Source organism: Cnephaeus nilssonii, assembly GCF_951640355.1.
Source record: "Cnephaeus nilssonii genome assembly, chromosome: 2".
Taxonomy (NCBI): Eukaryota; Metazoa; Chordata; class Mammalia; order Chiroptera; family Vespertilionidae; genus Cnephaeus; species Cnephaeus nilssonii.
Genome location: NC_137073.1, coordinates 22,436,462 through 22,461,242, shown reverse-complemented (window position 1 = coordinate 22,461,242; position 24,781 = coordinate 22,436,462). Strand labels below are relative to the sequence as shown.

The following is a 24,781-nucleotide window of genomic DNA, read 5'->3' as shown; positions in this document are numbered from 1 at the left end:
CACAGATTTTAAGTACACCTGCATAGGCACCACCCAGGTCAAGAAAGTGCACATTTCCAGCCCTTCCCACCACAAGGCTCCTCTGTGTCTCCAGGCCCCAAAGGGAACCACTATCTGATCTAGTGTCACATTCTGTCAATAGCTCTCCTAGGCTGGGTATTTCTGGGATGTGGGGAGGAGTCTGTGCGCTCTCCTGCTTTTGGAAATTCTATCCCCAACTGCCATCCCAGCTCAAAGGGGGACTTTTATAAGAGCAAATGAGGCCCGATGGAGGAGGCAACCTGGCAGGGGGAGGCAGCATCGGCACTGGCCTGGTGTTCTGCCTCTGTCCTGCTCTGTAGGTGGCGAGCGCTCAGTGGGGCTGCTCGTGGCTGAGGTTTGAATCAGGTGTCAAGACTCAGATATCCGAGGGTGGGGAGCTCCAGGGGCACCTTTGTGATGTCAGCGCCCTGCCTACAACCCTCAGAGCCCCTCCACTTCCCCCCAGAGGCCTTCCCGCCCAGTCTGGAGAGGCAGCCAAAGCAGGCATGGGTTCCCACTGTGCCAAGCTAGGCACAGGCCACAGCCGGGGCCACGAATCCTCCATGAAGAAGCTCGTGGCCTGCGTGAGTCAAGATAACTTCTCCTTGTCCTCAGAGGGTGAGGAGGAGGAGGAGGGAGAAGAAGAAGAGGAGGAAGAGGAGCTCCCGGTACAGGGCAAGCTGCTGCTGATGGAGCCTGAGAGGCAGGACGAGGGTGCTGAAGACGACCCTGTGGCCCAGCAGAGCCCCGAGCCCAAGCAGACGCACTCCTGACCCCCGATGACGACCCAGGAAGAGGTGCCTGCTGCTGTTCCAGCGAGAAGAACTTTCAGAAAAGAGCCAATAAAATCTCCAAAGGAACTCTCCTCCTCCTTTCTGGTCTCCTCAATCCTGTGCCTGTGGTACCGTGTGTGTGCCCTTGTACATGTGTGCATGTGTGCATGCCCATGTGTGTATGTGTGTGTGTGTGTTTAGGGAGGTTGAAGAGCAGAAATCTATCCTGCTCCTGACATCCAACCAGAAGTTCTCACAAGGTCCACTCCCTGTGACTTCTCCTCCACCCTCCCGTTTTAGGGGACAAAAATGTGGTCGCCTGGGCAAGAAAGTCATCTCAGCCAGTCCCTTCTCTGGGAATGTATACAAAATGGGACAGAGCGGGAGCAGGTGAGTACGCAGGCTGAGAGCGCCTGAGGGGACAGTGTACTCTCCCTCAGCAAAGCCCCCTTCCTGCTGCTCTAGCCACCACAGTTTTGTTAAGGAGCACTGGCTTGGGAGTTCAGCACACCAGGAATCAAACCTCTTTCTGTTAGCTGTGTGACCTTGAGCAAGTCACTGTCTGTCTTTGAGCCTTGGCCTGCCCCTCCCTGGGTAAGGGTGAGATTAGTAGTGCCCCCTAGGTCAGTGGGTTGGGGGAATTAACCGAAGCGTTGAGTGGGCCCAGGCCTGGCACACTGTGAATGTTTAAGATGGTATTGCTGCGGGAGTGAGGTGTCTCCACGCCTCACTGGCCCTGGTTTTGGGGACAGAGTATGTGTTGGGTCTTAGTCCTCAGCCCGTGATTCTTCTGCTGCCACCCTCATATTCAAGGTGACACCCGTGCTCACAGAGGCTCATGTCTGCCTTTATCAAGGGGTCTGGCTGTGGGAGCAGAACCCATGTCCTCATGAGAGCAACAGGCAAAGGAAGCCCAGAGAAGCTGCCAGACACAGATACAAAACCCAGGCCCTCTGTCCACTTACTCTGGCCTCTCTGTTGTCCATCCTGCCCCTGAAGAAATGACACATAATCTCCACCTTCTGCCCTCAGTAGGCCCCCAAGCACCAGCCACTTGGCTGAATAGAATCCTGATCAGGGCTGTTGGGGGAGGGAGTGGCAGTGTTTCCTGGGAACCCTCAGCTACTTGGGGGCGGGGGGGGGGGCAGGGAGAGTGTTAGGGGTAAAAAGGCCTTGGGTTACTCAGAGGGGAGGCCACCGTTAATACTTGCAGATGGCAGAGGGCAAGTGATGTCCAAAGCAGGAGGCCCCGCTTTCTGCAAGTCTTAACGGATTCCTACCCATACCCCTGACCCAGTACCTCAGACAACCAGCTTCTTCCACCTAAGTCCCAGAGATCCGCCTGCCCATTCAGTCAAATATTTGTCAAGCCCTTTCTGTAGTCACTATGGGCCCTAAGATGAACAAAACACAGTCTCCGTCCTTCTACACACTGGGGCGTGTGGAAGTGGGGAATCAGCAGTGGAGGTGTGGGGGAGGAGGAGGACCCAGAATCTTCACAGCATGGCCAACCAGCCCACTGAGCCCACACAAGGCAAGGCCATTAGAACAGACCCCATGTGCCCTCTGTAATCCCCTCAGACCCCTTAGTGACCATAAGGCTGGACAAGGGGGGTGGAGGGGAGACCTGGGTTTGGATCCTGGCTCTGCCACTGACTATCTGTGACTCTGAGCCTGCTCCCTCTTTATAAAATGTAACAGTCATGCTGGCCTCATAGGGTTCATTCGTTTCTCAGGATTGCTGGAACAAATGATCACAAACTTCGTGGCTTAAAACAACAGAAATCTATCTTCTCTCATTCTGGAAGCCAAAGTCTGAAATCAAGAAGTCAGCTGAGCCATAGCCCCCTCCTCCAGAGGTCCCAGGGGAGAATCCTTCCTTGCCTTGTGCAGCTCATGGCAGCTCAAGGCGGTCCTTGGCTTGTGGCTGCATAACTCTAATCTTTGCCTCTGACTTTATGTGGTCTATTCTCCCTGTGTGTCTCCTCTTCTGTTTTATAAGAACACTTGTGCTCTGGCCGGTTTGACTCAATGGTTAGAGCGTTGGCCTGCAGACTGAAGGGTCTTGGGCTCCATCCGGCCTGGGTCAGGGCATGTGCGGGAGGCAACCAATCCATGTTTCTCTCTCTCCCCTTCCCCTTCCCTTCCATTCTCTCTAAAAATCAATTTGGGGGAGGGGGGAGGGAATATCCTCAGGTGAGGATTAACAAAAAAAGAACATTTGTGATTGGATTAAGGCCCACTTAATAACCCAGATACACTCTCCTTGACTTACATCTATAAAAATGCTTTTTCAAAATACGGTCATATTGACAGGTTCTGGGTTTAGGACCTGGACATATCTTTTGGGGACCACCATTCAATCCACTACAAAGGCTCACTGTGAGACTCAAGGAAAAAGCTGCCTAGAAGGGGGGAGGGGTTGCCCATTAATGAGGGTGGTTGTCACTTGAATGATGTGACAAGCTTGTTAAGAAATAAACTAATAAAAGCAGATGATAGTAAAGTCTCATAACAAGAGGAAAGTGTGCTTGAGGATAGAGAAGGAGAAGTAGATGTGGGCTGGGAGGCCTGGGGGGCGGGGAGGAGAGAGATGGAGACTGAAGGAATTTCTTGGGGAAGAGGGGGAAAGTGCTGGCTGAGAGTGGCCAAGAGCTAAGCCCAAGGGTGTTGGCCAAGGCGTGGGAAGGGTTGGGCTGCTATGTGCTCACAGGGTCTCCTGTGCAAACAGACTGGGCTTTTTTCCGTAGGTGCCTGGAGATCTGAGTGGGGTGGGCCTGATTCCTACTGTAGGTGAGGCTTCATTAGTAGGGAGGGGGGTAGAGTCAGGAGGCAGGAATCTGAAGGAGGAAGAGGGTTTTCAAGCACCTCCTGTGGCTTGACAGGCACTTCAGGTTCACAAGAATACCAGGAAGGAAGGAATGACATCCCTTTGTCAGATAAGGAAGTCTCAAAAACCAAAGTGACCTACCCTAGATAGAAATCAGCACACACTGGGATTGAACCTTGCTCTAAATCTCCCGAATTTAAATCTTGACTGGGAGGTGGGATTGCCAGGCAGCCCCCAGGACCACGGATCAGTTCATCCCATTACTCTTATCATTCATCCATCCAATAAGCCATCCAATCCATTCACCATCCATCTACCCACCCACCTATCCTTGCTCTAGGTATCTATCTTATCAACCACCCTCCCCCAGCCAAATATCACTGAGGTCAGGTCTGTGCCTTGGCCTCTAAGCGGCTGGGAGGAATAAGAAAAGAGCTGGAATGTTTAGCAATGTTTATTGAGCTCTTACTGTGGGCTTCCCCTGAGCCAATTGCTGGACACAGATTCTCTCACTTAATTTGTCTGGCATCCCTAAGAGGCAGGCATTCTTATTGTCCCCACTCTACAAAGACAGGGGAACTGGGACTTGGAGGGATGAAAACCCAGGTGAGTGACCCATAATGAAAGGAAAAAGTAGATCTGGGATGTGGGTCCAGCTCAATCTGACCCAAGGGTCCCTACTCTTAACCAACAGATGGGATTACCCCAGAGGGCCCCTGAAAATTGCCCCGCCCTAGGGGTTAGTGTAAGAGTTAGGGGGCTTTGTCCCAACCAGGCCACATCTGTTACACCTCCATGGCCTGTGCCATCACAATTGGGCCCAACTATATAACTGGGGGATGCCAGGGACTCTGCAAAGCTGGGTGTGCTGGAAGAAGAGGAGGAGGAGGAGGTGGCCTCTGCCCCCCTACAAGTGGCCTCCCATGGACACCAAGACACAGAACCCTCCCATCACCCACACCCAGCCCTATAGCAACTCTCGGCCCCAAAGCCACACCTGCAACCAGTGCAACTGCAGCCACCACTGCCAGAACTGCAGCCATGGCTGCAGCTGGAGCCAGAGTTGCAGCCGAAGCCGGATCTCCAGTCAAAGCCCGACCGGCCACCGCAGCCCACCCGGCCACCAAATCCAGAGTCCAAGCCCCAGCCCGCCACCAAGGCATCACAAACACACCACGCACTCCCGCCACTGCCCCATGAGGCCCACCACCCACTCCTGCAGCTACACCAAGAACAGAAAGAACTTGGAAGGAAAAGTGAGAAAGAGGAAGGTGGTCAATAGGAGACAGCAGGTGTACAAAACAAAGAGGCGAAGCTCAGGTACTTTCCACGCAGGTGGGGAAGGGTGAGAGGGGCTGCCCAGCTGGACGTTGTGGGGCAGTGAGGCGAAGGCTGCAACCTCCAAGCCAAGGAGAAGAAATCATGGCAGTTGTATATATGGTACATGGCTGGACTAGTTCTTTCAATAAGTTGGATGGGTTGATTAGAAAAATAGATAGGTGGCAGGTTAACTAGATAGAAGGATGAATGGGGGATGGGATCTCAGTGGATAAACTCATTAGAAGTGTGGTTAGTAGATGAGTGATAGGAGGGTTAACTAGTTGCTTAAGTGGATTGATGGATGGATAGAATGCAGTTGAATGAGTGGAAAGTTTGAATATGGTTGGAAGGACATGGATGGTGAACTGATTAATTGACTAGTGTGTGAATGACTAAATCATTGTGGATAAATAAATGGGCAGGTGAACTGATGGATGGATGAATTTAAATAACAAATAGAAGTTTCAATAAATGGGCAGCCTGGATATAGTTGAAAGAATTAAATGAATGTTAGATGAAAAGACTGGGTGATTCATGGATGGGTCATGAGTCACCCAGTCTTTTTAAGTGGATGGGATGGATGGATTCACATAGGTCAAAAGGAACTTGACCTATATAGTCTGTGCTCTATCCATGCCCATATTTGATTACAAATGACAAGTCCAAGACTCGGAGAGGGTTAGTGACTTCATGAAGCACAACTATTAAAGGGTCCCTTTCCTATTCCTATCATTTAGGGCGGAAATAGAACTGAGATCGCACTCCATGGCTTGTTCCTGTGTCAGTTTCACCCAAATGAGAAACACCATCATGCATGGAATGCTAGAGGGAAGTCAAACTTTTTGCAGGAACGTGTTACTACAAGTGATTTCTACGCAACAATGATTAAAGCTTGTACACTGGATGACTTTCCTTGTGTTGGCATTTTTATTTCACTAAAGGTGTCATGTGTTTGGGGGCCTGGTTTGGTAGCACAAAGCAGAAAAGAGGTTGCAGAGGGAGCAGGGACATGCCTTGTGATGAAACCTCATGAAAGTTAAGGAGCCATGCCAGCACAGGGGCAGAAATGAAGGGGGGGGGGGGTGGTGGAGGGTGGAGACACCAAGAAGCCTTTGAAGTAGACAACACTCTGTGCAGAGCCTTCTTTAGTCCTACATGCTCCCACATTCATGCACACGAATGTGTGCACACACATGGGATGCCCCTGGGCCCACACACTGTTCATGTGATCCGCATGCAGTAGGCAGCCCAGGAGCATAGGAGACAGGTGGGAAGAGGGGTTAGAAATGTGCATTTTAGTCCAGTTTGAATCCTGGTTTATCCTAGCTCATATTTCCCTGCTGTGTGCCTCATTTGTTTCAACTCTCAATAAGGGACCAAGTGTGTTCAGGGCCTGGGTGAGGACACACAAGCACTTTCTGTCCAGAGAAAGAACATACATGGCCAGTCACAATAAGCTGTATCAAGGGAGCAAAGCAACATAAAGCAGAGCAACTCTGGTGGGGTTCCAGGCCAAGGAAAAAGCATGTGTAAAAAACCTGGGGTCTTCAAAGACTGGGGTAGCTGATACAGGGAATACAGGTGGCAGGAAAGGAGGTGAGAGTGCCGGAGGGACCTGCTTTGCAGGGGCTTGCAGGCTGGAGAACTTGGACAAGGTCTAATATGTACAGTATTTAAGGATGGTGTTGGCTGCTGTGTAGAGGCTGGATTATAGAGGACAGAAGGGACAAGAGGAAGAACCATTGGTAGGGTGTGGCCAGGAGAGAGGAACTGGAGGGTGGCACTCCAATAGTCATCATCTCCAATGGTGATGGAGATGGTAGTACCATCTCCAGTACAGATGGTCTGAGGGAGTGAGTTCCTCCGCCAGCAAACATTTGTTGTGAGTCCTCACCTGAGGATATCTTTTCCTGTTGATTCTTTAGAGTGTAAGGGAGAGAGGGAGGAGGAAAGACAGAGAGAGAGAGAGAAACATCAATGTAAGAGAGACACATTGATTGGTTGTCTCCCAAACTCGCTCAGACAGGGGCCGGGAATCGAACTGCAACCCAGGTATGTGTCCTTGACTGGGAATCAAACAGGAAACCCTTTGGTGACTGGTCTAACCACTGAGCAACTGGTCAAGTTCAGCAAACATTTACTGGGCATGTACTTATATAGGCATTGGGGTAAGTACTGGGGGGAAGACAAAGGTGAAGAGAGCCCTACAGGCACATAGCTTCCAAATGAATTAGGAGATAAGATGCTGTGTCATTAGATGATTAGATCAATTACCAAGAGAAAACTTCGGCCTTCTCATCTATAAAATGGGTCTCCTGCTGGGTGGCTGGAGGGTTCAATGAGATCATGTGTGTGAGTGGTCTCTAGGCTCAGCACATAGTAGGTACTCAATGGCGCTTTGCTATTATTAATAGGGCATATAAAAGTGCTAGACAACATTTTTAAAAGAAATGCTAGTTGCCAGAAACAAGGACTAAGGAATGGTCAGAGTCCCATGTAAATTATCTTCAAAACTCACAAGCCTTGATTTTAGGGTCAGACCCCAGTTTACACTGGCTCCCACAGTTCTAGCTGGGGGACCTCAGACTAGTCACATTTGCTCTGAGATTTACTTGTCACATCTGTCTAGCAGGGTAATGGCTCCAACCTCAGGATATCAGCAACCCAAGGCGTGTAAGAGCACCTAGCCCAGCGCCAGCACACGGTTGCTCTTATTCCCTTCTGTGTTTCATCTGGGCGGGAGGAATGAGGTGGAATATGTGGAGGTGAAAGATGGGACAGATGTGGAAATGAGGGGGGTGGCTGCAGTGGAGGGAGAGGGACTGAAAGGGGGCCTTATTGTGGTGGTTAGTTCATAACAGATACATAATATTTCATTATAAGTAATAATATGTCAATTATAGCTCAATAAAAAAAAGAGAGTTTTGCAGGGCAGGCAGTGACATACAGTAGAAGGTCCTCTTTCAGAGCTCAGCTGTGTGGCCTTAGCAAGTCATTTCCTCTCTCTGTGCCCCAGTCAACTCCTCTATAATATGGGATACTAAAGTGCCTCCCTGGAGGGGTCACTGGGGTTCACTGAGATGATGACCATGCAAGCATCAGCAGAGGGTCTGGGATACAGTCTGCACTGTGTCCCTTGACCCCTCACAGAAGGGAAATGTTCCAGGTTGATACCACCTCCCTCTGAGAGTGTGGGGTAGGGCCAAAACAGGCTGGAGAAATGACCATTTACGGAGCACATACTAAGTACCAGATGCTGCTTTTTAAAAATACATTTTTTTATTGATTTCAGACAGGAAAGGGAGAGAAAGAGAAATATCAATGATGAGAGAGAATCATTGATCAGCTGCCTCCTTGCATGCCCCACAATGGGGACTGAGTCTGCAACTGGGGTATGTGCCCTGACTGGGAATCGAACATGACCTCCTGGTTCATAGGTGAACGCTTAACCACTGAGCCATGCCGGCCGGACGATGCCAGATGCTTTGACATAAAATATTTCCACTGAATCCACACACCCTCAGCAGGAGGTATGACTGTTCTCACTTCGTAAATGAATGAGGTGAGATTCAGGTGAAATGATTTGATCAAAGTCTCCAAGAGGGCATGTCTAAGATCAGAGATTCATCCTTACCCCAAACCTCCTGGTTCCTATTTAAAAATGTAAAGCCACATAATCCCATGATAGTCTTTCACATCACAGTGAAAAGGAATTTGGTTAAGTACTTCTAGGGAGCATGTTTAAGGGAGGAGATAGAGAGAGAGGGTCAGAGGATAAGGTCAGGGAATTTGAGCTCCACTCACCAAAGGACCTCCCTATTCCCTGAACAGTGTCCTTTTATAATATGATCATTGAAAGCAGAAGAGCTTCTATTATAGAGACATGATCTCTATAATAGAGGAAGTGGACTGGGAAACAGACAGACTGGGTCACTTGTGTGGTTTACAAACCCATCTTTAACCCCACATTTCCCTAAAATCAACATGCAGAATAAATGGTGGCACAAACACACAGATATCCAGTTACTTATACCAAGAAACTTCCATTCAAATCCACTCAGACACAGTGACCTAGGTTCACATGAGGACTCCCAAATACAGGCCTCCCACTCCCATATCGACAGGCAGGCTCTCACATGCTTCCCCTCTCACTGAAACACACTCAAGCAAGCACTCGCAGACATATATCCACCCTCTTACAGTCAGACACATGATGACAAGAGGAAAAATGTCAAACCACAGATTCATTCTTTCACTTACTTGGTTTGGGGTGGGGTGACAATAGTTTGGGGGCAGGCCTGCTAGAAACCCAAATTCAGGAAACAGACGCCCAACTCAGCCACTGAGGCTATACAGATTCTGAAGGCGACCTATCTGCCTTTCAAATGGTTAATTTCGGCGGACTTAGTGTGAGGTGAAGCCTGGGAAACAGACACAGCCCTGCCTGTGGTAGGACTGTCGGCTCAGCTGCCTGGGGCACTGTCACGCCTGCAGGTCCTAGATGTCACTGGAGGCCCCAGCAGGCCTGGGGGAGGAGGGAGCAGTCAGGGAAGAGGCTGCAGAGCCGGGTTGAGATGCCCATTTGAGGTACAATTCAGGAGGAAAAATACCTCAAACTCTGTAGCCAACTCCCTGTTCCCTCATTCCCTCTCTGGCTGATCCCAGGCCTGTCTCTTAACCTCTCTGAGCCGAATCTGCACCTCATGCTTTGTGAAGAGCTCCAAGGGGCCAGGCTGTTCTTGATTGCTGCATCCCTAGTACTTAGCACAGTCCTGCACATATTAGGAGCTCAGTAAATATTTGTTGAATAAATGAAAGAGCGGACATTAAAGCAACGATGAGATGTCACTTGTGTACCTGTTGAATGGACAAAAATGGAAAAGGCTTGATAATAACAAGTACTAGTGCAGGCACAGGGAAGCAGACGTGGCCAAATGCACTGTGGAGAGGGTAACAGGCACAGGCATATTGGTGTTTAAAGTATACAAAGCGTTTCTCACACGTGTGCCAAGACCTCGTACAGGGAGGTGCAGGGCCACATTGTTTGTAAGAGCAAAAAACTAGAAACAATTTATGTGCCCATCCACAGGGGGTGGCTGCATGAACATTGAGGATGCCTTTTTTAAAATACCATGCAGGTTTTTTTTTTAAAAGAATGAAGTTGATCTATATGTAGTCTATCCAGGTTGCCAGGATATGTTATTGGGTAAAAAGGGCAGATGGAGAAAGATATAACATTTATAGAGGAAAAAATTATATACAAAGCAACATTGTATTCTTATGGGGGAAAATGCAGGTATGTGAATGCATAGAAAAAGATCTGGAAGGACACAGACCAAGCTGGTGTCTGGGGTTACAGCTGAAGAAAGGAAATGCTTTTGTTATTTTACACAAGGAAATAAAAAAGTAAATTGAGAGGGGGGGGGGGGAGCATCAATGAAGCATCTAGAAGGTGCTCAGCAAAGCTTTGTTGACACTGAAAAGAGATAATTCAAGAATGTTGAATAAACTCTGACTGTAAAGTGCTATCTTCTCTCAAGCCAATGGCATCGGTCACTTTCTGGGCTTGAAGGTCTCGGCAAGGTGACTCAGAAGGCTCTCCCCAGAGGGACTCATGCCCCAGGGCCAGCCCATTGCCTTTCCCTAGTCAAGCCTCTGCCTATAAACCAATATGGTGGCACTGAGTGTCTCCTGCTTATCCTCAATTTTCTGTCTCCAGGCCTGTGCCTGTGTCATGCTCTGCCAGGAGTGCTCTCCCTTCTCTTCCTTGGGCTAAGTCCCACTTGTTCTTTAAAATTCAGGTCAAGGATCACCTCCTCCGGATCCTGCTCAGGGCCCTGCCGGCTTGGCCAGGTGCCTCCTCTTGCACCAGCAGATAATGGGCTTCGCCACATCATGGGCCATTGTCAGGCCTGCTGCTGGTCATTGTGCCCTGAAACGAGATGGCTCCTCAAACTGAGAGAACCAGGCTGAATTCAACCTCTCGCCATGGCACCTGCCACTCTCAACAGCTTTCTCACAGTGAGGGGCCCCTGAGCTGAGGAGTGTTCCTGCCCCCAACTCTCAACATCCCCAGCCTGCTGTGTCGCTTCTTGTGTCTCATCTCATAACTTGTGTAAATTCTTCTCCCCCTTATGTCAACTGCCAAAGGTAACTGCTACTGCTTCTTGCTGTTAGCTGCTGACACCTCATTTGCCACTTCTGGGATGGGGTAGGGTGGGAACCAGAGCAGCTTAATAGAATAGTATAGAAAAATAGAATAAATAGGCTCAAGCAAGGTCCTGAGGGATTTGCTGATGAAAAGGCTCTGGGCCTGCCAGCTTGGGCTTTGTGACAGTACTTTGAGCCACTGACTTAAGTCAATGTGCCTGAAGGCACAGGCTGATGAGGTGGGGGTGGGGAGCAGGGGCTGGAACCAGGTGTCTGGACTCCACAACCAGTGCTCTCAGAAATCCTCTTCCCAGCCCCTCCTATTTTGGAGTTATTAACACAAGAATAGTGACTACTTTCTGAAAGCTGGTTAGTACCAGCTACTTCACATGATCTCCGACCAATCTCTCTTTTCTTCACCTGTCACATGGGAATGAATCGGCCTGCTGCACGGTTCTCATCAAGTCTCCCCAGGATTGCCAAGGAGCCCGTCTGTCATCACGCTGGAGTTCAGCCACCGGCTCATGTCATCACTCCCTGGCCCTTGGGCTTCCTCTGTCCGAGAGAACCTTCCCCTTGGACTCAAGTGTCCCAGCTGCACAGCCCTTCCTCCCCTGGAACACATGATCTCCCTGCTGTTGGGAGGGGCTAGGACTACGGTCTACTACACACAATGAAGCAGGGCTCACCGAAACACATTCACCAAGTTCCACCAGCTCCGAGCCGTGCTTTTCTCATCTGGTAAATGGTGCCACATAATTTCCAGAACTGTGAGGAAAAGGAAACAAGACAATATACCAAAAAGTTGTCACCGGCAAATGGTGATTCCCTTCCCAAGGTCTCCTGGGGAATAGTGACTGACCCCAGAACTCGGCCCTTGGACTCCCAGAGCAGTGCTCTCACCTACAAAGCATGAGTGTCCCAGCTCTCCCTTAGGGGGTTTTTACACCCATTTCAGGGGCTAGTGTGGTGACATTCCAGACCGGGATAGGGGATGGTCAGGGACAGTCATGAGGTATGTCCCAAGGTCCCTATTGAAGGTCATCATGGCTAAAGCCCTAGCTGTCTAAAAGGTCAGCAGCCAGAGGGCTCTTTCTCTCTTTCTACTCTCAATCCTGCAGTGTCTCCTGGGCTTTTAGGGTTGTTTCCTGCAGCCAGGGTGAAATCCAAACCCCTCTCAACTCTCAGCAAGACCCTGCCCCATCGACTGGCCAAGCCCTAGGCCTCACCCCTGCACTCACCCCTTGCTTTTACATACGTCTCCTTTGTGATCCTTCAGCATGCCCCTCACTCCACCTCAGGGCCTCGGCACTGGCTCTTCTTTCTACTTGGACTCTTTCATTACCCACTTTTAGAAAGACCTCAACTCCCATGTCATCACCTCCAACAGCTTCCCTCACTGCTTTCTCTCACTCCTCCTCCACCCCATAAACACCTTGTGGCTCCCTTTCTCCCTGTTTATTCCCCCCATAGCACTTGTGATCTGAAAAAATCCTGTGAATTCACTGTCTTCCCTACTTCTGCTGGAAGACCTGAGTTCCCAGTGCCTGGCAGACAGTAGACATTCAATAAATACCAAAGAAGTGAAATAGATAAGGAAACTGAGGCACAGAGAATCTAAAGCTTGCCCCAGGCCACATGCTCATTAAGTGACAGATTTTTTGTTGTTGTTGTTAATCCTTACCCAAGGATTTTTTTCCATTGATTTTTTATTAGAGAGTGAAAGGGAGGGGGAGAGACAAACAGAGAGAGAAACATCACATCAACGTGAGAGAGACACATCAATTGATTGCCTCCTCTAAGTGCCCCAACCAGGGCTAGGGATCCAGCCTACAACCAGGGTACGTGCTCTTGGCCAGGAACTGAACCTGAGACCCTTCAGTCCGCAGGCCAACGCCCTATCCACTGAGCCAAACCAGCTAGGGCTAAGTGGCAGATTTAAACCCAGGCCATCTGATAATAGAATCCATGCTCTAAACCCCACAGTTCAGACTCCCACAGGAACCTTGTCTGCCCCACGTATCAGAAGAGAAGGACGGCTGGGGAGCACTGGGGCAGAAAGCAGTTTCAGGATGACACATCCTAACCAGGAGCTGCTTTTCCCAGAAGGACTTTGCCAAAGCTGGAAAGAAAAACTGCAGAACTGAGCTCCAAGGGCCGGGTCCCTTATTTCTGGGTTTCCGGGGCCTGCCAAGTGGGGGAGGAGAACCATCCCACATGTCTGGCTGTGGCCCAGCGAGCTGTGGACACAGGGCTGACCCTGTTATAAGAAGTCACTTGTGCTGAGCATGTTCTCTGTGCTTGGCACTTTGCTTCAGGCTTTACATGCATTGATGCTCTGTGAGGTATAAAGTTCCAGAGCCCACTTTGCAGATGGGTCAAATGAGGTCTGGAGAGGGCAGGTGCATGCCCAAGATCACACATCTGGGGAGCAGTAGGCCTGGAGTCCAAATGCAGCCCAGGCTTGCTGTAGATTCTGAGCTCCTCAAGGCTCCCAGGCTGCCTAACTTCCTGTGAGCCCAGCACCAGGCCTCCAGAAAGAATGACCCAGGAGGCAGATGTTCGTCAATCAGCGTATTTCTTTTTCCTTTTGGCATCCAGATTTGGTTTCGTTTTGAATTCAGAACTTTAGAAAATGAAAACAAAGCTATAGTAACCGTCAATGTTGGCACTGAAGAGAACACACGTGGGTTTAGCCACTGGGGCCTGACTCACTATGCTTTCACAACCAGGATCTGGACAGGTTTGAGGAAGGGCTACTTCTGTTGTGCAGGCCAGGAAACTGAGACTCAAAGGGGCCCAAAGCCACAAAGGGCAAGATGGAGGCTTGGATGCCAAGAGCTTATAAATGAGAGGGAAGCTGGCAGACCTGTACCCACTCCTCCCTAGGCAGGCTCAGGATCCAAATGAATCTCTGATTTCTTTGGCATCTACTCTTTTTTCCAGAGATGGAGTGGTCCAATACCCTGTGTATGAATCTTGGCTCTGCCCCTTCTAAGCTGTATGCCCCTGGACAAGTGACTCCCCCTCTTAGCCTTAGTTTTTCTATCTGTAAAATGGGCAGGTTAGATTGTTGTACACCAATCCAACAGTCAAAGGACTATAAGGCATGTGCACACAGTCAGCTTAGGCCAATATGTCCAGGTTAAGTAAATTAAATGAAGGAGGGGGCTCCACAGGAATGGGTTGGAGGGTATCAGCAAGATGGGGAGTGGGGAGTAAGAGCTAGAGGAACCGGTCCCCAGGGAAAAGGGGTGGCTCTCCTAAGAGACTGCCAATGGGAGTTGGGGGCATATGGGCCATCAGCTATTTATAGATTTCCCTCTGCCCAAGGAGACATGTTGGCAGGAAGAAACGTCATGCAGGAGCCAGACCAGCCTGGCTGCTTTCTTTGGGCTTGGACTACCTGTCCTCAGCTCAAATGAGAAGAGAAGGAGGTGCTACTCCTCCCCATGGCCAGCACCCAGGGGCCTGGTTTGCTCTGGTGAAATTCTCCTCCTCCTACTCTGCTTGTGCCTCCTCTAACCTGTGCTCCCTAGCCTAGGGCTTCTAAGATGGGCATAAGGAAGAAAGCCATGTGTCTGCGGGCTTCAACATGCTGCCACACCCACAGGTGCCCCTGGGTGAACAACAACAACAACAGCAAACACCTACTGAATGCTTATTATATGCCAGGGACTATTCTAAGCACTTGAACAACCCATGATCACTCATTTAATCCCCACTGCTATGAGGGAGGTGCTATTACCACCTGTTTCACAGGTGAAGAAACCAAGGCAGAGGGGTTAATTACACGCTTAAAGTCACAAGGCTAGAAAGTCGAAGAGGTGAAATTGGAACCCAGGTAGTTTGGGTCCACAGTCCACCTCTAGAATGGCCACAGCACCTGACCACTGGCACATGCATGGTTCTGCATCTTGTCACCCCCTGCACACAAGCACATGCATGTACATGCACATGTCTCAGGACCACCACACCAACAACCAACACTAGCTGCTGTCACACACTATTCAGGGAGCTGTTGGGGTCCTAAGCAAGACTGGTCCTGGCGCTACCTTCTATATTCAGGAGGAAACACAGGGGCCTGGGTTCTGCCTGGGGGCAAAAGGCAGGCAGGAAAACGCTGCACCAGAGCTTCAAGGAGAGGAGCTGGCTAGTCGGCCACTGAGAGCTGCCTGTAGAGGGCAGTGCATGCCAGCGTGAGGCCAGCCACCATGCCCTCAGCCTGTCCTGTCTTCTGTGTAACCCCCTCCAGCCTCTGAGACTACCTACCCACCAGCCCCAAACCCTCATTTGTTCTTTCTTCCCTTCAAAAATACATGTTCCAGTCAGGCACCTACTCCATGCCTTTCTACCAGACAGGATCACTGGATCACACATAAATGAACAAATTATAACCTACACCACCATGCCCCCATCATCTCAAGCCGAAGGTGTGAGTGCTGGTGGAGGCAGATGCTTGACTGAGCAATGGGAAGAAGTGGGGGGAAGGGAAGGCTGCCAGGATAAAACAGTAGGTTTTAAGAATCATCACGCAAACCATCTTTTCGTTGGGCTCCAACGTGCTGTTGGAGGTGCCCAGCTGCTCTCCCCCCTAAACAAAAGTGAGGAGGGCATGCCTCCTCCGGAGTTTTCCATCTGACAGTCACTGCAAATCAGAGCCCCTCCCCAGCCTCAGTTTCTCCAGCGTAGGAGGCTGAGCCAAGGCCTCGGGGGACCTTGCCGGCCCCGCCCGGTTTCTGAGGAACTCGACCGGCATTGGAGATGCCCCTCCTGCGCTACCAAAGGGTTCCTCCGAAGCCTGTGGTCAGGCCGCCACTTCCTGGGAAGCCCAAGACAAGACCAGCTGCAGGCGGGGAGTGCGGGGGAGGCTGCCAGAGGCTCCCGGACTACAGGGGAGGGGCACGGCTGGAGTAGTCCCGAGAGGTCCGAGGCCGGACCTCCAGGTAGGGTGGGGAGGTCTGGCTCGAGCTGAGTAGAAGATAGAGACCTGCCGCGTTGGGTACTGAGACACCTGACGAGGAGAGGGCGCGTCAGGGCTAGTCCAGAATATCCTAAAGGTCTAGGCTGCAGAAATCTGCGGCTGAAGGCAGGGGGACAAAATAGGGGCACTAGTTCCGAAAGGGGCGTCCGAAAAGTGGCCAGGGGGTTCCGGGACGAGGCCAAGGATCTTGATGGAGGGTTCCTAGGATAGGTGCGAGGCTAAGTCAGGGCAAGGGTTCTCCCAGGGGAGAGCCTCCCGTGTGTGCAAAAGGTCGAGCCGGAGAAGCCTCCACCTAAGAAAAAGAAACCGAAAGTGGCGCGGAAGAGTGGGGCCTGCAAGGGGTGGAGTCTGTGGGGGCGGAGCGTCCTATCGCGGGGCCCCGCCCTAATCCGATTTAAAAGACTGGTGCAGGGGCGGGCGCGGAGCAGAGCGAGCTGCGGCCGTGGCAGCTGCACGGCTCCCGGCCCCGGAGCATGCGCGAGAGCCGCCCCGGAGCCCCCCGGAGCCCCCCGCCGCCCCTCCTGCGGCGCCCCGCGCCCAGCCGCCAGGTGAGCCGGGCACTGGGCAAGGAGGCGGGAGGGAGAGGGAGTAAACGGAAAGGAAAAGACGGCCTGGAGTCAGGCTGGCCTCGAGGACTGCGTTGTGGGGTTGCGGCCGCCACAGCCCCTGTTCCTGCCGGCCCCACCCTGGCAGCCCCCCGCGCGTGGGGTTCCCGTAGCGAAGCTTTTCTGCCTTTACCCAAATCGCCCAGACCAGGCGCCAATACCTGGCCTGGCCAGCAGGCGGCGAGCCGAGGACCATCCCGTAGATGGGACAGGCTTCTCTGGCACCTCTCTCCACGCCCCCTCCGTTTACCTAAACTCAGAGAGCCTGCTGGAGGCTGGACCCTGCTCCCAGCGAGCCCCCATCGCCTGGAAGTGCTCCGCGCACCTGAAAGTCCATTTTCAAGATAAGCCCACTGAGGCTCAAAGGGGCCGAGCAGTCTAGGTCCTGTATCCTCGGCCCTTTAGGGCCAGCGACTCAGCCTTAAGCCCTCTGCCCACCACCACCCCCCACCCCCGTTGCCTCGCGGCCCCTACCTGTCCAACCTGACCCAGACTCCGCTCACTGCCTGTGTCTCCCCCATCAGCGCACCCCCGGACGCTATGGCCCACCCCTCCGGCTGGCCCCGCGTGTAGGATGGTAGCACACAACCAGGTGGCAGCCGACAATGCAATCTCCACGGCAGCAGAGCCACGACGGCGGCCCGAGCCTTCCTCCTCCTCTGCGCCCGCGGCCCTGGTGCGCCCGCGGCCCTGCCCCGCGGTCCCGGCTCCAGCCCCGGGCGACACACACTTCCGCACGTTCCGCTCCCATGCTGAGTACCGGCGCATCACCCACACCAGCGCGCTCCTGGACGCCTGCGGCTTCTACTGGGGGCCCCTGAGCGTGCACGGGGCGCACGAGCGGCTTCGCGCGGAGCCCGTTGGCACCTTCTTGGTGCGTGACAGTCGCCAGCGGAACTGCTTCTTCGCCCTCAGCGTGAAGATGTCCTCGGGCCCCACGAGCATACGCGTGCACTTTCAGGCTGGCCGCTTTCACCTGGACGGCAGCCGCGAAAGCTTCGACTGCCTCTTCGAGCTGCTCGAGCACTACGTGGCGGCGCCGCGCCGCATGCTGGGGGCCCCGCTGCGCCAGCGCCGTGTGCGGCCGCTGCAGGAGCTGTGTCGCCAGCGCATCGTGGCCACTGTGGGCCGCGAAAACCTGGGGCGCATCCCCCTCAACCCTGTCCTCCGAGACTACTTGAGCTCTTTTCCCTTCCAGATCTGACTGGCCGCGCAGGAAGCATTAACTGGGGCGCCTTATTATTTTTTATTATTAATTATTATTTCCTTGAAACCACGTGGGTGCCCTCCCCGCCTGGGTTGGAGGGAGCCGGTGTGGAGGGCGAGGTCCCTCCCCCTCTTGGCTGGAGACGAGGCTACAGACCCCTACCCAACTCTTGGGGGCGTGCTCCCCTCCTGGTGCTCCCTCTGGGTCCCCCTGGTTTTAAGAGCAGCTTAATTTAACTGTATCTGGGGCCAGGACCTGAACTTGTACCTCCTACCTCTTCATGTTTACATATACCCAGTAACTTTGCACAAACCAGGGGTTGGGGGAGGGTCTCTGGCTTTATTTTTCTGCTGTGCAGAATCCTATTTTATATTTTTTACAACCAGTTTAGGTAATAAACTTTATTATGAAAGTTTTTTTTTTTTAAAGAAAAAAAATGGTTTCTAGAGCGTTTGCTTTGGTCACAGGTTTTCCTTGGTTCTGAATGGGTCCAGGAGGAAAGGGATCCTAAGACTGACCTGTTTGGCTGGAGGTGGTGTGTGGTCCATATTCTGTGACTATGAACTCTGCTCAGTTCCCACAGCTCTAGGGGTAGAGGAACCGCTGGTCTAGTTTTGGTATTGTATGTCTGGTTAAAATGGCAGCTCATGTTTGAGCACCAGGCCCTATGCGGAGCTTTACCTGCTTCCATTTACTTAGATTGAGACAATCCTATGAAGCAGGGCTCTTTGCCCATTTTACAGAAGAGAAAACCAGCACAGGGGTCAATTTGACTTTGGTCATTCCTGTGTCAAAGAAGACACTTGGCTTTTTATTGGCTGTACATAGAGACTCTGTTTGAAATGGATGACAGAGGAAATTTCATTGTGACCACAGTAACTTCCAGGAAGGGATGAGGGAGTGGGGGCTTGATTTCTGGAAGGAGTGGTACATTCTGAAATTCAGCATCAAGGGAAACGTTTTAGATGGGACAGAGGATACAGGGTTGGGCCTGACTTCCTTCTTCCCGCCCTGTTTTGTCTGGTGTACTTTTTGGTGAACGCATAACTTGGAGTCAGACGAGGCTCTGTGGTCTGTGGTGGCTGGAGGGCCCTGCTAGTGGCAATTCCCTTTGCCTCTTGGGGCCTCAGCACAGGCCTCAAAAATGGGCTTGTTAGTGGAGGTGGAACCCTCAGCAGCAGCAGGTGTCGAGGCATCACAGAGAAAGGGATGTTTTCAAGAGCCAGGGGAGGGAAGAGCTGCTCCAGGATGTTTGCTGGGCTGGCCTGCATCACCAGAAAGTCCCCATGCTATGGGCTTTATGGCTACTCCTGGTATCTCTGACCCGCCTGACAGATAAGCCATGCTGGCAACTCAGGGCTGTGCTGCTGCACCCAGTGAACTGAATCATTTTCAGGTATAGGGTAAGCAGACATCGCACTTCATTTTTAGAAGTTAGAATGGGCCTCTGCAGCCTTGGACATGCTTAAAATGGAGTGTCCTAGTATTTAATAATACCTTTCAGACTCCAAAGTGCAGCATAAAATTAACTTGAAATTCGGAGCTGCCCAGGCTTGTCTCGGGATTAAATAGGCTCCAGACCTCAAGGTTAAGGAGAGCCAGGAGAGATTCAGGATCTCAGAGAGCTTTGGCAATTTCATCCTTTAATAAGATGGGATGGGAGGGAAGGGGGTGCTGTGAGGTCTCTGGCTCCAAAGAATCGCCGCTTTTTCTTCTTTTATCTACTTCCCTGCCCTTTGTTCTTTACTGTGTGGATCAAGTTCTCTCTTTGTTCTGACTTTCCCTGTCTCATACCCAGTTTGGGCAGTGCCTGATAAAAAACAGAAATCCAAGAAGGCAGTGCTTGGGCATGGCACAGACACTTAGTGAGTACTTAGTGTGTGTAGGGCCCTGTGCTGCCTTGTTTAATCCTCACAACTGGCCTGTGAGTTAGAAACCTCTCCCCCCTTTTTGTAGGTGGGAAAACAGGCTCAGAGAGGCACAGGACACACAGCAAGTGGTGGAGCCAGATGTTCAAACTTAGATTGTATTGCCTCAGAGGCAGGGTACCACTAGGTAACAGCCTCCCACGAGGCCTAACGGTCGCGATAATAATAATAACAGCAGCAGCTGCTAACATTTACATATAGCGTTACTGTGCAGTCACCATTCCAAGCCCCTAGTTACCTATATTAAGACATTCAACCTTCACCCTAGCCTTATGATTTACTGTTAATATCCCCATTTTACAGATGAGGAAACAGATCCTCATCTAAAGAGGGATGAATTAGAAGGTAGTTGACAATATTTTCAGGGTTTTTTCCTACTCAAAAAAAAGTTTAGAAGCCACGTCTTCATTACACAAACCCATTCTCCCTATAAAACTTGGAGCAAAACAGCTAAGAATAAAAACCCCCTCTGACCACACTCCCCAGAACTGGCCCCTTCTCTTTGTAAGTCATGAAAAAAAAATCTATGTTAACATATGAACAGCAGCAGAAAATGACCTAAAAGTCCCCAGGAGCTGTACTCCAGGCCCCGTGTGACTGAGATCCTGTCAGACACCAGGCAGAGGAAAGTGGCGCAGTGTGTACCATGTGGCTTCCCCAGCAGTGCAGATTCTCTCCAACCTCAGCTTTATGATTCAGCAATGCTGATGTCAATTTACAAAAATGAAAAGTGAGAGGAGGGTTTGTGTGTGTGTGTATGGGGGGGGGGATGCATTGGGGGCTCAGGTACCCTCCCCAATGAGAGTGGGTGAGCTGGGCAGCACGGGGCATACAGAATGGGAAAGGGGAAGCTCTTTACCATAATGGGGACTGCATGCAGGTGCAGGAACATGCTTCAAGCCACATCAAAGCTAGGGACTCTGATCCCCATTTCAGAGATGAGAAAATGGAGGTACAGAGAAGTACAGTCACTTGCTCAAGGTCACACAACTCAAACATGATAGCCAAGACCTGCGCCAGGTCCATCCCTCTCTATAGACCACTGGTTTCTTAAAGAGTGGGGGAGGGAAGGGAGGAATCCTGGATCAATGCATGTTCCCAGGCCTCACCTCAGCCTGCTTGATCCTCCTAAGCATATGAGTAGATCTGTTGTTGTCCCAGAGCCAGGAAGTGGAGCACTGAGCCTCTTCCTGAGGTGATGCACATAAAGCACTTAGCACGCAACCTGGCACTCTGTCTCCGAATGATACAGTGCTTAACAAATGATAGCTGGGTCCATACAGCCCACATTCACTGGCACCTGCTGTGTTCCAGGCATTACTCTAAGCCCAGAGGATACTTGAAGGAACAAAATCGAGGGAGTCCTGTCCCTGTTATGGAGTTCACGACCCCACACAGTAAATAACTAAACATGAAACTAAAGAAACAAGAACATTCCAAGTAGTGATAGTGCTCAAATGAAGACTCAACAAGGTGGTTGGATGAGGGGGGGGAGGTGGTGGGAGGTGGCATATTTTAGAACGAAAGGTCAGGAAGGTTCCTCTAAACGGGACACTGAAATTGTACGTGGAATGACAGTACTGAGCCAGCCTGGGAGGCAGGCATTCCAGGCAGAAAAACAGCAAGTGCAAAGGCCATCAGTTGGGATGAGTTCAGTGCATTCCAGAAGGCTGGCCAAGCTGGAGGGGACTGAATGAAGGTGAGTGGCAGGAGATGAGTTGGACTGGGTGGGTGGTGGGCAATGGGCAGGGGCCAGAGTCCTGTAGACCATGGTAAAATGTATGGATTTGAGGTGTGGTAGGGAGCCTGGGGGTGACCTGATTTAATCTGTGTTGTGACTAGATCCTCTGACTTCTAGCTAGAGATGGACTAAAGCAGGGAGGACTGGTGAGAGGAGGGCGTTAGGCTTCTTGCCTTATGTGTATACTTGTGGGGGTGAGGGGTGTTCATTCTTGGCCAGACCCTCAGCTCCAGCCAATCAGGCCAACAGCAAGGAAGGGCCAGCCACAGGAATGCTGAGATGCGGCTGAATGCTGGGACTGAGTGTGGGCTAGGCCCGGAGTGGCCAGCCCTGGGGCAGGCACCAATCAGAAACCACAAGTATGACCAGACCCCAGGCTCCAATGAGGGGCTTCTTGGAGTAGTGTTCACCCCTGCAGGGCAGAGCTGGCCTCAACTTTGGGGAAGGAAGCAACAGACCGGCGAGGAGGTGGACGGGCTGGCGGACAGAGGGTGGGTGTGGCCAGTGCTACCTGGAGGCTTGCTTTGCATCCCCCTCACCTGGCCTCCACCATGAGCTTCCAGATAATAACAGGCTTGGCCTGATTTGGGGGATGGGGGGTGTCTCAAGATCCCTCAGAGGAAGGATGAAGTTTCCAGCAAGGCAAATTCACACAGGGACAATGGTGCTCAAGGAGGGCGCTCCAACGGCACCACCCGACCCTCGTCCTGGCCCTGGAACCTGCCAGACAACCCTGAGGGACACCTGGGTTCCCTTCTCTACAATGACTGTTCGGCCCCAATACGAACCCTACCATCCTGTACACACATACCCAGTGCGGGGGGGGGGGGGGGGGGGGGGGGCGGGGGTCAGGCATCGCCAAGGCCCAGTCCCCCAAGGACTCCCGGCCGCGCTCAGGAGAAGGCAGACCCGCCTCCCACGAGGACCCAAGAGGCCTGCGGGCGGCCCTTGCCCACGCTTCTGGCCTCAGTTCTCCCCACGTTCCCTCCTGCTACTGGGCCTTTGCACATACTGTCCGCTCACCTCGTGCGTCGTGGGTGTTTCCCAGCCGGTTTCGGGGTAAAGAGCTTATACAAATAAAAGGCGCCTTCACCGAAGTCCGAGGCCCCGCGCGACACTCCTGCTCCGGCTACTACCGGGCGCCCGCCACGTGCTGCGCGCTGATGACGTCACCGCGCCACTCCGCACGCAGCCCCCCCCCCAGCCCACCCTACCTCGGCCTCTGAGCCTCTGTGGGCTGCTGACCCCTTTTGCCTCCGCGTGGTCCTAACGCCGACCTATGAATTCTGCCCGCTGGACATCTGTGGGCTTTCTGGACTCTGAGAGCGCATATCCTAAGGACAAATCAGGCCAAGCCTGTTATTCTCTGGAAGGTCAAGGCCATAATATCGGGCCCTCCCCCACCCCCTCGAGTCTACAGAGACCAAAAAAAAACGCTTCTACTTCATCCCAGTCCACAACCTCAGGTCTCGAATTTTCTCTCTCTTTTTTTTTCAAACCCTCTTTTTCTCACTTGGATATGAGATTAATAACTGTACCCACCCCATGGGTAAAATTAAATAAAAGGGTGCCTGTAAAGTGCTTAACATATGATAGGCATCCAATAATTGGGACTGGCCCTCTGTTTCCTGACTATTGCATTGCTGCTATTTTAAAACAATGGCATTTATTGAGCACCCAATGGGTGCTAATACTTCATCCAGGCTGCATCTTGAGGAGACAGGCTCAGAAAGGTGAAGGAGTTGCCCCCATGCATGTGTAAATGGCAGAGCCAGAGTCTGACACCAGGTGCTTGATGCCCAAGCTCATGGTTTTATCCACTACAAAGGTCAAGCGTTCATGAATTTATGCTTTATTTCTAACACCCAGGACCACCCTGGAGAATGTTCAGAACCAGCCAGGGCTCAGAGCATCTCACTCACTGACCCCCTTTTAAAAAAAATTTTTTTTTATTGATTTCAGAGAGGGTGAGAGAGATAGAAACATCAATGATAGGAGAGAACCATTGATTGGCTGCCTCCTGCACATCGCACATGGAATTGAGCCCGCAACCCAGGCATGTGTCCTGATCAGGAATTGAACTGTGATCTCCTGGTTCATAGTTCGACGCTCAACCACTGAGCTACACCGGCCAGGCTCACTCCATACTAACCCTTTCTTTACAGCACAGGCTGGGAAGCCAGGAGAGGCAGTGGGCTGACAACTCAACTGCAAGGCTATGTCTGACAAGGGCTGCTTGGTCAGAAGGGGTCCTGAGGAGTGGTCCTGGGACACAGCCTTGGGCGGGGCCATGGATGCAAATGAGGATGGGCAAGGTATGAGCCAGTGAGCTGGAGCTGTGCAAGGGCAGGGCTGGGAAGGTGACATTCAGGGCTGGCCTCACCTAGGGACCTGCAGGGGCCTGTGTGTGACACACATACTCCCACACCGGGGTACAGCTGGGAGGGGCAGCCAGAGAGAGGCCTGATGAAGGAGAGAAGGGGGCATGGCCTGGCTAAGCCTTGGAGGGCCCCTCTTCACCAACATTTTCCTCTGGGAGGCAGCATGGAGGAGCAGAAAGAGCTGGGACCCAGGACCTGGGTTTAAGTCCTGACCCTGTCCACTGTATGACTGTAATGGCCTCATCTATAAGATGAGAATCAGACTCAAATAGACCCACTGCTCTGTTTCAAAAGGGTCATAAGGATCAAATGATTTAATATGAGTGGAAACAAAATGAACCACCACCCAAATATAGAATTATAACAATAATTACTACTATGTTTCAGCACACAGGTTGCCCAGATGGATTTGAATCAGCATAACCCATGAAGTCAGACAGACCTGGTCCTATTCCCAGCTCGCCAGTTACTCAGAACTGCCATGGCTACCAGCTCACCCACGTCCAGTGCTCACTAGGCATTAGGCATCATTCTATGTAATTCATGCACAATATCTCATCTAAGCTTCACAAGAACCATATGAGGCAGGTACAATTATTATTATTATTATTATCCTCATTTTGCAGATGAGGAAACTGAGGCACGGAGAGGCTAAAGTTCCCAGGGCCACTCACAGAGAGAGGTGGCAGAATCCAGGGGATGCTAATACAGGAGCCCAGTTTTACAGCCACCCCCTAATTTTAAGCTCCAAGCTGAGTCTGTCAAACCATCAGACACTACAGCTTTTCTTTCATTATTTTTGCCAGATCTCTTCAAGTTCCAGCTGTTCTGCTGCTCGGTT

General features: G+C 51.6%; 3 protein-coding genes across 3 annotated transcripts; all 3 read left to right on the top strand.

The window, feature by feature from the left end:
- Window positions 1–527: 527 nt before the first annotated feature.
- On the top strand, window positions 528–794 carry PRM3 (protamine 3; the record flags this gene model as incomplete). Its single annotated transcript, XM_079798686.1, has 1 exon — window positions 528–794. The coding sequence occupies one exon, from the start codon at window positions 528–530 to the stop codon at window positions 792–794; it is 267 nt and encodes an 88-aa protein (XP_079654812.1).
- Window positions 795–4,547: 3,753 nt separating this feature from the next.
- TNP2 (transition protein 2) lies at window positions 4,548–17,256 on the top strand (the record flags this gene model as incomplete). Its single annotated transcript, XM_079789531.1, has 3 exons — window positions 4,548–4,944; window positions 16,490–16,626; window positions 17,089–17,256. The coding sequence occupies 3 exons, from the start codon at window positions 4,548–4,550 to the stop codon at window positions 17,254–17,256; spliced, it is 702 nt and encodes a 233-aa protein (XP_079645657.1).
- SOCS1 (suppressor of cytokine signaling 1) lies at window positions 16,511–18,294 on the top strand. Its single transcript, XM_079783645.1, has 2 exons — window positions 16,511–16,626; window positions 17,208–18,294. Exon 2 carries the CDS (start codon window positions 17,258–17,260, stop codon window positions 17,885–17,887), a length of 630 nt encoding a protein of 209 aa, XP_079639771.1. The 5' UTR covers window positions 16,511–16,626; window positions 17,208–17,257; the 3' UTR covers window positions 17,888–18,294.
- The last annotated feature ends 6,487 nt before the right edge of the window (window positions 18,295–24,781 follow it).